Below are 12,501 nucleotides of genomic sequence, written 5' to 3' on the forward strand. Positions count from 1 at the left end.
AAGTGCTGGGATTACAGGTGTGAGCCACTGCGCATGGCTTCTGTTCTTATGAATGAATTAATGTCATGATCTCTGAAGTGAGTTTCTAATAAAATAATGCGTTTAGACCCCTTCCCTTCTCTCTCACAAAAGGGCTCCCTTCTATTTTCTGACATGGGATGAGGCAGCAAGAAGGCTTCTTGGACTTCCCAACCCTCAGAACTGTAAGAAATAAATCCTCATTCTTTATAAATTAACCATTCTGTTATAACAACACAAAATGGACTAAGACAGGTATAAAATCAAAGAAGTATAAAAGCAAGAAAAAATGGGGTAAAATTTAGAATATTGCATTCAAGCATGAACTTCATGTTTGGAGAAGCATTTGAAACATTCATTTTACTTTTAAAAGGTCCATATTTAAATAAGTACTCCATATAGAATTCTCCACTTGAGTTTTTAGAAGGATTTCTCCAATGGGAAATCTTTGTAGTTGTGAATGTACTGATAACTAAGAGGTCAACAATTATTCCTCCTTAGTTTCCCTCTACATATAAAAATATTTTATTACAAGATGACGGAAAGTATTTTAGCTGAGTGTAAAGTCTTAACTTCAATGTTCTCTGAGAGGCAATATGGTGTTATAGATTAGAATGATATTCAAATAGGTATGTGTACACTCAGGCAGTGCATAAGATAACCTATTGAGGTAAAGAAGGAAATGTTAAAACTTGGATTTATATATATTTTAATCTCAGCCCACTATATTTGTACTTTTAAATATAGTTTATAATGGGTTAAGTATTGGTAGAGTGTTATATAGATGTATTTTATAAAAGTGTATATATTGGGGGAATTATTTTTAGCAATTGAGTTATGTTATCATTAGAATTTGGAAACCAGTGATTTAAAGCAAGGGCTTTAGAATCCAATTGAAATGGTTTCTTGTCCCAAGCTGTGTGATTTTTAGAAATTCACCTTAATGTAAACCATAATCTTCACATAAGTATAATAAAAAGTGTTAATACCATAGGACTATTGTGAAGATTAAAGGGACTTTTTGTTTCAAATTATTAGCCCAATCATTAACCTATAATAAAAACTTGATAAATGTAAGCCATATATATAATGTTCCTATTAATTGCATTACATTCAACACTTGCAATTGCCTAAAGAAAGTAGTTTGCCCATTAAATTGCTCAAGAGCAGGAACAAAATCAGCTGTTTTTTAGCCTTAAAGAGTGCCCGCCCTTGTATACTGTTGGTGGGACTGTAAAATGGTCAAACTGCTATAAAAATAGTAGGGCGGATCCTCAAAAAATTAGAACTACCATATGATCCAGCAAACCTGCTTCTGTGTACATATCCAAAAAAAATGAAAGTAGGGTTTTGAGGAGATATTTGCCCACTCGTGTTCATAGTGGCACTACTCACAATAAAAGAAGTACAAGCAAACCAAATGGCCATCAACGAATGGACAAACAAAATGGCATATACCTACAATGGAATATTATTCAGCCTTTAAAAGGAGGAAAATCTTGTCACATATAGTTATAACATGGATGAATCTTAAAGACATTATGCTACTAAAATGAGTCAGTTATAAAAAGACAAATTCTGTATGATTCCACTTATACGAGGCATCTAAAGTAGTTCAATTCATATAATCAGAAACTAAAATGGCACTTCACCAGGTGATAGAGAGAAAGGAAAAAGGGGAATTGTTGTATAATATAGTTTCTGTTATGCAAGATGAAAAAGCTCTGGAGATCTGTTGCAAGACAATGTGAATATACTTAACACTACTTAAGTCTACAATGTAAAATGGCTAATATGGTAACTTTTATGTTGTGTGTTTTTCATCACAATTAAAACACATAGTTGGATGGATGGACAGTTGGACAGATAGATATAGATGTAGATAAAACTAAAAAGCTCTTGTGTGGTGGTAAATAAGAAGCTGTTGTATAATGTCCCATTATGTCGTGTCTGATTGAGAAGTGATTTTTATTTATTCCTTTAATACTGAACATCAGAATGCATCACCCATTATGCCAGGTACTAGAGATTAAATCTTTCTTCAAAATAGTTTTGCGGAAATTTAACAAATTATCAAGTAATAGACATATTTTATTATATGGCGAGAATCTGATGGCTTCAAGAAATATTAGTTTAGTGGAATTAACCAACAGTTGAACATTGACTATAAGAGGGAGAAATCAAGGCTGCCATACAAATTTCACCTTGTATGGGTAAGGGAAGTTGTGCTGCTATCCATGGAGAGAGGGAATAAGAAAAAGATGTGTCAGCTCAGAGGACCTCGGATAGGAAAATGGAAGGAAGAAAAATGTGTTTCTAGACATACTTAATTTGAGATATTTTGGGATATCTTGGTGGAAACACCCAATAGAAAATCCAAAATACAGCTGACCCCTGAACAACCTGGGGTTAGGTGTACTGACACCCTCTGCAGCTGAAAACCTGCATATAATTTTGCTCCCCCAAAACTTAACTACTAATAGTCTACTGTTGACGGCAAGACTTAGCAAAAAGACAGTCTATTAAGCCATGATTAGACTAGTACCTGCATAGATTTTAAGCATTCATGGCATGTATTTTTCTTAGATTTTTATATATTTCTAGATTATGCAGTTTATCTGAAAGTTTTTTCAAATTGTTATACATTTCCCAAAATTTTCCAAATATTTATTGAAAAAAATCCATACGTAAGTGGACCCAGGCAACCCTGACCTGTGTTGTTCAAGCATCAACTGTACAGATTTGGACTTCAGAAGATATACATTATGTCACCAGAACACAGGCCTAACTGAAGTCATAAACAGGGGCACAGTTACTCAGGACAAAATATATAGAGTTAGACGAGAAATTCAAATATATCTTAGCAAAATAATTTTATTTCAATGATAAAGAAGTAAACAATTCATGAAATTTGGGAAAATCAATTTGCCTTAGAATTTTACAGAGCACACACAATATCTATAATGTTCTGAGAGAAAAAGGAAAATACAGAATCTGCATCTGGTTAGTTGTCCTTCAAGGATAAAGGTAAAAGACAAATATTCTCAATTGTATATAAAATTCAAAGAATAGAGTGCATGGACCTACTTTAGGAAAAAAATGATGAACTGTAATTAGAGTCAATCAAATCAAGGAAATCAGAGGTAAAGGAAACCAGATAACAAAACAGATAATAAACATTTAAATAGGAAAATGATGTTTAAAATGAAATTATATAATTTAACATTAATATCAACAACCCTGACAACACAAACATAATTATAATATAATGAATATAATAAATTATAATATATAATAAGTATAATATAATAAGTGAAATGAAATGTAAACCAGGATCTAAGAAACAAGGAGGTGGGAAGAAGTGAAAATATGCTTGTTTCTCATTTATCATTAGAGAAAGTCAATAATACTTATAAAATGGAAATTTGTAATTGGTAAAATAAGTGTAATTCAACATCCTAAAGTTTTTCTTAATCTTTTCCATTAACTTCAGGAATAAATATCTTTGAGAAGAAACATTTATCTATTAGCAATTCATTAAATTTTATGTATTTCTTCTTTTGTCGCATTGACAATCTTGTATTTTCTTATTCTTAAATTAGCATATCATCATCATCCTAGTTTTAGAAAATTACTTCTGCCTGTCCATGTGCAGCTATCAGTCATTTTATCGACTTTTCTTTTGGCATATATTTCTAGAGAGGAATCTAGAATGATGTTCATAATTAGCCTATGGTGATTATAATTTGATGGGACATTTGGTATGACTTTTTCTTTGTTTCTTTCCTTTTCATTTAACTTTTTAAAAAAACTGATACAGTATCACTTTTATAACAGTCATTTTTTCTTCCAAAAATGGAGTAGGTAGAATCTTAATAATACATATGTACATAAATACATACAAGTATACCTTGTAGTTCTTTCTTTTTTTTAATTTTTTTATTCTTTTTGAGATGGAGTCTCACTCTGTCGCCCAGGCTGGAGTGCAATGGCACGATCTTGGCTCACTGCAACCTCCGTCTCCCGGGTTCAAGCAATTCTCGTGCCTCAGCCTCCCGAGTAGCTGGGACTACAAGCGCACACTGCCATGCCCAGCTAATTTCTTTTGTATTTTTGTAGAGATGGGGTTTCACTGTGTTGCCCAGGCTGGTCTCAAACTCCTGAGCTCAGGCAATCCACCTGCCTCAGCCTCCCAAAATGCTAGGATTACAGGCATGAGCCACCATGCTTGACCTTGTATTTTAGTTCCGTGTTGCAGTGTGATTTTGAGTTCATAAAATATACCTAATTATAATTACATCATGATTTTCATGTTCTATTAATCATATTTTAAACAACTTTTTTTTTTTTAGCATTTACTATGTGCCCGGCATATGCTACATATACCACGTGCTTGTGTGTATGTGTGTATATGTATGTGTATATATGTGTGTATATGTATACATAGTATATGTTAGTATATATTATATACACTACTAATTATGCAAAACTCATAAGACTAGTATTAATACTAACATTTTACAAAGAGGAAACTGTATCTTTAGTTGAACTTTAGCTGACCCAGAACTCCGGTAAATGTCAGAGCCAGGATTTAAATTGTGCTCTAAAATCTACACTCTACTCACTATGCCATGTTTCTTGCCATCTATGCTATCCATGAAGTTTGTTTTATCTTGCTATCTAAAGATTGTAAAAATGAATATAACCTAAAACATAGTAGATTCACATTCATCTTTCCCAGTTAGACCAAAAAAACAAAAAACAAAGAGTGAAAGTCTTAGCAAATACAACAGCTATTAGGAAAAGGTCTTTATAGACTTGACACAAAATTAAAGTCCTTGAAAGTTCTCCTGCCATATGCCTGTATTTTCTTCTTCATCATTCCTCCGTCTTATGCAGTGAGTCTAGAGAGTAAACCCATAGGGAGCAGGATCCCAGCAGACTAAGGAAGATTATAGAAGAAATACATACGAGTGTCAAACCTTGTCCCATCTCCCTATTGTGGCTACTAACAGGACAAGGAAGAACCAACGGAAAAATAAAAAACTGGTATCTCAAGAAATAAGTGTGGGATAGTCTTCATACTCTAACAGGGTCATATTTCCTCTTTATATTCAGAGGAAATCTCCTGCCCCTTAATACTCAAGCCAGAGTGGCCTTTACTACTGGTCTCCACTGTTCCCTGAGAGCTGACCTGTGCTGGGGACCTGTGCTGGGGACCTGTGCTGGGGACTTGTGTTTATTCTTCACAACTCCACAAAGAATCACTAAGTCAGCTAATAAGCCACATTGCTGATATTCATTCTTGGGATCTATTTGACCCCCAAATCCCATGCTACAGGATCTCCCAAAGTACTTTAATGAAAAGAAAAATGCATGGGCTATCAACAGCAATGTCCACTGTAGAAGCAAAAACGTGCTTCCATCTCAGTGACCACTATGATGATTTTTCTTTGTGTCATAGATACAAAGTATCATGATAAATAACTGGGTCTGTAGCAGATTCCAGATCAAGGCCTAATATAGGTGCCTTAGGCATAAAGTTAGGCCAGGTGGAAAGGTATACAGGACTCCTCATGGGGTATTATTTCTTTCACTCTGATGTAGCATAAAGGATTTATGACCAAAACCACAGTCAGAAAAATAACAAAAACAGTTACTGTTTATGAGTCAGTCCATGAATATTCATTATAATCACTGTAAAGTAATCAATTAGTAGTATGCACAGCAAGAACAATATGAAATCTGAGGCTACAGATTGCAGAACTGAATAAATCATCATTTGTAAATGACACAACTAAAGATAATGCATTTTCCTTTCTGGATGGAAATTCATTTTATGACCTGTATTGGAATAAATATAAGAAAGAAATATATATAAGAAAGGCATAATTTAGACCTTTGTGTCTGTTTCTACAAATATAGGTCAAGAAAAGTATTACATCTTTTGATTATACAGTTTCAATATTCATATTCATTACTTTCTTTGCTTGGTATTGAAAGACAAAAACATGAGCTTACTAAATTCCTAATGTTTTATACAATGCAGTGGACTTTTTAAAAAGAGCGTTTAATAAATTTTCTGCTTTCCTAAGTTTACCATTCACAATATCAAATAGTATCATGTGTTCTGGTAGTTTAAGTTGCAAGTGTGATGTTTCCACTAATTGTTGCCAAAAAACATTAATCAGGATCAAAAGCTTCTAAAAACAAACTAAACTGGAACTACCAAATGTGTAAAACAGAGTTACCATAGTTAAGTGAATTTAAAACTATCGCTGCTTAAAAGTTGGATGTAATCAATGTCAACCATTTGCTATATCGTTTTCAGAACTGTTTTAAGTCATTCATCATTTCATTCTTCTAAATTTCTGACACTTTTAATGAAAGAATGTATAAAAATAACAGTGGTACTATCTAAAAAGCAGATGGGTTGCTCAACAAACTGCATATGCGCGTGTGCGTGCGTGTGCGCATGCGTGTGCAGTGCAGGCGGGCTCGCAAAAGCACAGGTCCCACACCAGACCTAAAATGGCTGAGTTGCCGGATGTTGTTGCTTAGTGACCAAACAGTATCTACTCCATCAAAAAGCAGTCTAAACATCAGTGACAGATATGTCCCCTCAGGTTTAGACATGACCAGGACAAATATTAAAGGACATATTTATCCTTTCCAGTAGTCAATATTTTTATTTTAAGTCAGTTGTAACTTGCTCGATTTTATCATCAGTTAAGTTTAGGCTTTAGGGGGAAGAGTAGTTGGAAAGCTACCTTTCTTTTGGGAAAATAAGAGTAGAACCAAGCTTCTTTAACTATGAGACTTAAAGATAGTCTTGTTTCAATTAAGTCTATGTGGTGTGTCTACTCTGTTCTAGTATAACCTGCCAGGTGCCATCAGTCTCTCTTTCTTTCATTAAACTAAACTAGATAATTAGCCTCAGCCTGTCCTCTCCCCTTTTCTCTTTCCCTTTTCGCAGTAGTAATGATGTCTAATTATCAGCAGCAGTGGATTACTGCAACATCAGGAGCAAAGCATCTCTTACTGACAGCAAAGCCAGCCGCGAACCCTCAAACCTCAAGCAGCTAAGAATGATTCTTAGTCTGCACGAAAATACCATTCAAATACAGTATTTTATTTTGATCAATATATGCCTTGGAATTAAGAGAAAATATATTTTTGTCTTCTTGGTGACTGTACTCCTACCATTGGAAAGAAAAATCAATGTATCGTTAAAGAAGGAATAATTCGAGATGTAGGGAAACACATGATAAAAGGGGATCCTTTATTTTTTAACTCATTGAAATGATGATTGGCTGTCTCTCAGAGAAGGAGGAGCCTATAATTCTATGTCGGGAGCAGTATAAAAATTTTATAAAGAGCAATAGACAAGTTCATAAATTAAAAACCTCTTCAATATTTCAAAACAGGCTTGAATGAAAAGCAGAGCTCTTAAATACTACATGAGAACCATTATCTAAGAATCACCTGATGAATTATATTCTCTCCCATAAATATATGGAATCTTTACTGAATAGAGAAACACGTGTTACTTTAATATTATCCCTGAAGTTGTCACTCTATACTAGATGTCTTAGCAGTAATTCTTTAGCTATTCTGCATAAATTTTTGACGGAAAACAGTGGCATATGAATGCGTGAATGCTAGTTTGAATAACTGACATTTATGATGATCTTAGTATCTCTAAAATTGTTCTGAATTTATGTTATTTAAAATAGTCAATCCTTTAAATGGACACATATGTTAACACATATAGTGGGTGTAGTCAAATCCATATGAGTATAAACTCATTGTACCAATATCCACGTGAAGCTATCTGACAGTTAGAGGGACCTAAGTTTAACATAAAAGGAACGAAAAATAAACTTCCCAACTAACAGTGTTTCTTGAAAACATATATGATATTATGAAATAATACCTTAAGTAAAGATATCTTAAATGATTTTATCCATTCAGTTAGCTCAGTTTTGTCCAAAGGAAAATGCATGTTTATGTTTTGAATTCTAACAATAAATTATTTTTCTACATCATTTCTTGATATTATTCCCAATACAAATTAATCAAAGCACTTCATTCTGTATACCAGATTTCTGGCTCATCCAGATTTAAATAAACCTCAGTTCTAATTCATGCCAATCTAGTCCTCATTATTTAGGAAAGCCAGACAATAATTTCACCATTGTCTTTAGTAGTGCCACATGCTAAAGGAGAAGACACCTTTATAGGTCCATCTCCTAGAAATCTCCCAACAATAGTACATTGTTTAAAAAAAAAAAAAAAAAAAAACCACCACAGAACTTTTATGTGTGTTTCCATTTCACTTTTATTTTTGGTTCCCAATTTCTATATAAATTCTAAAATAAATATACATCCTTCAAACAACTATTTCTAATTAATCTCAGGAAACCATAAACTGATTTCCAAACATAAAAGCCCCTTCCAAATAATACTATAAAAAATAACTTTTCATGCACATATTTTCAATTTAATATAATATACCTCCATTCGAGATAGAATAGCTTTCAAAGCGTCTCCTTTCTAGCATCCTCCAGGAATACTGCACGGGGAAACAGTTGCCAATACAGGAGGAGGGAAAGGAGGAAACGCTCAAGAAACCCCAAAGCGAGGCAAAAATACAAAGGATGCCAGATAGCCTCCCCCATCCCTACTCCAGGCGAGTACCCACCGTGGCATGATGCAGAAAGGTCTCCTGCATCAGATCTGCCATCCTACTTGTAGCCCACAGTTCCCATCTTCTTGTGAAGGACATCGACGCTGCTGCGGCTCCCCAGCCCCGCTGGCTTCTGCAGCATGAGGCTGAGATGCACTGGGCTCTCAATGCCAGTGCCTCGCGGCGCCTGGGCTAGAGCTTTGTGGCCATGAGTCTAGAGCCACCCCAGAAAGAGGAACAAATACACACACCATTCGACAGCGCCTAAACCCATCTTTCTTTGTTGTTCATCTTCTGGCTGCGGCTTTATTTGTAGAAGAGGGAAGTGAGGAAGGGAATGGGGGGGCGGGGAGGAGGAATCTCCAGGACCTTATCTACACTCTCAACAGTCGCGGCAACGATCTCTGGGAGTGATTGAGGCATTCGGGCTGCCCCGTGCCTCCCGGGCGGCGAACTAACGATAAAACCTGACAGTGTCCTGGGGAAAACCCCACATCCACCGCTAGCGCCACATTCGGGCTTTATGCCAATAAGGAGACACTGTAGACTATCGATCAGACTGGTCTGCTCTCAGAGCGTGCGGCCGGGCTTCCAGCCTGGCCTTTATGCGCGGTGGCGGCGGTGGGACACGCGCCAGGCGCCCAGAGAAGGACATGGGACAATGGCCTAGCCCGAGAACGCCAGACGTCGCCGCCCGACCCGGGGAAGGAAGCTCCTGCAGCCGGTCCGGGAACCCGAGGCGGGGAGGGAGGCCAGCTCTGGAGGTGCGCTGCCGCTTTAAAATAAAGGACCACAAAGACTGCACAGTGGGGAAAACGCGCCTGGCTAATGCGAGTGGGGACGACTTGGGGAGGGGGTTGAGGAAGGTAGGGGGCACACGAGCCAACGGCGGCTCACGGCTCCCCCTCTCTCCCGCCTCTCTCCTTCCTCCCTCCCCGCCGGGCTGCTCCGGCAGACAAATAACAGAGGAAGGCGAGTCACTCACCGTGGTCTTGACAGGCACGTAGAGCACTTGCTTGGCGCCGCCGCCTCCCCCGCGGACCTCGTCCGGCTGGCCCAGCTGGAAGCCCTTCGATTTGACCCAGAATTTAAATTTGGCGTTGTCCGTGGAGCTCGACTCGGAGCCATTGAGGAGCTGGACGATCCGTTCGTATTTTTTACGGGTCACCGTCTTGGTCTTGCCTGAGTCCCCGTAAGTCCTGAGGCACCAGTCCTGGAACTGGCGGTACATGTCGCGCTCGCTCTCCATGTTCCCCGCGCCGGGCCGCTGGCCGGATGCTCCCAGCGCACTTCGCACCTGTTCACCCTGGGCTCATGAAAAATGCAGCCCCGGCCACGTTGCAGGGATGCGAGGTCCCGGCCGCCGCGGGAGCCTGCTTTGGGTGGGGGAAGGGATGGGAAAAGGGGAGGAGGGTCCGGTTGGGCACCAGCAATCAATGCCCTGTGCTACCAAGTCTGGTCCATTCGTAATTGCAACGGCTGTCTCGGACGTTTTTCCTGTTCCCTTAGCGGTCGGTCTCTTCAATATTTTGTGACCAGGACCATCCCAACACCATTCTGGCCCAGAGGAGCTGGGTTTTGAATAATTAAAATCCCATTCCTTCGTTTATTAAAAATCCCAATATTGAATTGGGGTGGTCCCTAGACGCCTCGCCCCCGGGCTGCGTCCGGGGCTGGGCAGGTGGAGCGCAGCGCCGCCTCTCCGCGCGCGCCCCAGAAGCTTCCCCAGCCACTAGCCCCGTGGTCCAGGAGTGAGGGCTGCGCCTCTCCCGAAAGCAGCCGCCCGCCCAGCGCCTTTGAGCCCCGAAGGGCACACGGGTCCCGGATCTCTCCTTCCTCCTGGGTCCTGCTTTGACCTTCCCCACGACGGGTGTTAAGGGACTAGAAATAGAGAAAGTTCTTACCTGTCATGTTTTTAAACCTATCAAATTCTGTTTTACAGAAATTTTTATCAAGATATTTTAAGAAACGGTTTAAAATGTCATTTCTTCAGATGCATTTTGAATAAATTCCAGCCCTGTATGTAGATTCTACGAGTTAAGTCCCAGAAATTAGCAAAGCATTGATGGAGATTTGGCCATAGTTCTACAGGATAGATTGTAGTGCCCCAAACAGATATCCGTTCCAGGGGATGTGGGTAACCGAAGGCAGGCCGCTGGCGGCGGGTATCCCGAATAATGATGGGACCCCCAGACAAGACTCCTCTGGTTTCTGCTGAACAAGACATAGAAGTAAGTTTAGGATACAGATGCTTGAAACCCTTTGCACGAAATTAAAATATATAGAGAAAGATCATTTTCCCCTTGCTTGGTCACAGTTTGCAGTTCACAAGGGAGGTTTCAGTTGTCTATTTTCCCCCTGCCACGTCATGGACACCCCCTCCACTGCTCTGAGTAGCCAAATATGAGTTCCTCTGGACTATTTTTCCAAGCAGATGAAGTCAGCAGTTGCTCCATTCAGGACTTCCATCCATTTGTTTCCAGAGCTGGAAATAGGGGAGTTCCCATCCTCCTCGCGCGGCGGTTGCGGCCGCTCCTCTTTATTCTACTCTCAGCCGAGGCCCGCGCCCGTCCCGGGGAGCGGCTCTGCCAGGAAAACGGCCCGACCAGTGCCCGGCGCCTAGGCTGCGTCCGAGCCCACCTTCTTCCCTCGTCGTCGTCTCCCAGACTAAAGCCCGGAAAGGGAAAGCGGGATGTTTGCGCCCACTGCGCTGTAGCTGGTCCTGGCACTTGCAAAATGGTCAGTGGCTCCTGCTCGGCCAGGCTGAGTGTGTGCGTGTGTGTGAGCAAGGGAGCGAGGGTGTGCGGTGTGCAGGGGGTGCGCTGTGTGTGCGCGCGTCTCCGGGAAGGTCTCGCGGCGGCTGGAGCCGGGACTGACAGCCCGGGCGGAGCGCAGGCAGCTCCACACACTAAACCTCTCGCCTTTCCCCTCACCCCCACCCCTCCCACTCCCTTCTCCTCCCCCCACCCTCCCCGGCCCCTTCCAAGCTCTCTGATTGGCCAATGGGACAAAAGTTTCTGTGGAGACGGCTGGGCGCTGACGTCACGGGCAGAATTGTCCCATTTAGGGATCCCGGGGGCAGTGCGCATGCTGCAGGCTGCAGGTTAGAGGCAGAAGGAGGTAGCAGCGGGCCCGGCGGCAGCCAGGTGGCAGAAAGGAGCACGCAGCATCCAGGTGGGGGGACGACTCCAGCAGGGTTTCCATGGAGATTCCTCTGGGTCTAGCCTAAAAACAGCAGATCAGCTGACACCATTAGCTCAGGACCTAATTACTGCTTATTGGAGCAACAAATGAGGGAAAGGGCCAGCTGCAAAGGAAGAGTTTTTATCCCCCCACCCCATTCCCCCATCTCCTTTCTCCCCCTCTCTCCATCCCTCTTGAGTCCCGGGTGAATTCTCATTAACTTGCAAGATTCCTGCAACAACAGCTCCCCTTCTCCAGAGGCCACCCCGACTGCTTTTATTCTTTTATTTCCTTCTTTTGTATTAAAAATAAATGCTAAAATAAATCAGTTGTTGAGTCCTTGAATTTTTGTTCAATACATATTAGACCATAGAGCTCAGAGAAGACACTGTCCAATGAAGTCACAAGTGAATCTAATACAAGGGACACAGGGGAAAAATATCACTTTCAATTTATTGAGTTGAATCTTTAGATATTTCACATTAAAAAATTTCAATATCTTAAATACATAAATATTTGAAACACGCAACTGGACAGAAGAATATTCTGAACCACCCTTCTAGTGGGGTATACTTCACAGGAACAACTCCGTTAAGTTTCCCTTTGTGGCA

General features: G+C 40.3%; 1 protein-coding gene across 7 annotated transcripts in view; it reads right to left on the minus strand.

The window, feature by feature from the left end:
- The window catches only part of NOL4 (nucleolar protein 4), a 376,171-nt gene extending 364,491 nt beyond the window's left edge, over positions 1-11,680 (minus strand). For 3 of the 7 annotated variants that reach the window (XM_054460890.2, XM_054460887.2, XM_063653531.1), the window contains exon 1: positions 9,693-10,604. In XM_054460890.2, coding sequence (XP_054316865.1) covers positions 9,693-9,956 — 264 coding nt within the window. In that variant the 5' untranslated portion in view covers positions 9,957-10,604. The other 4 variants (XM_054460892.2, XM_054460891.2, XM_054460888.2 and 1 more) reach the window with 3 other exon arrangements.
- Between the last annotated feature and the right edge of the window lie 821 nt (positions 11,681-12,501).

The sequence above is a fragment of the Pongo pygmaeus genome, chromosome 17, assembly GCF_028885625.2.
Source record: "Pongo pygmaeus isolate AG05252 chromosome 17, NHGRI_mPonPyg2-v2.0_pri, whole genome shotgun sequence".
NCBI lineage: Eukaryota > Metazoa > Chordata > Mammalia > Primates > Hominidae > Pongo > Pongo pygmaeus.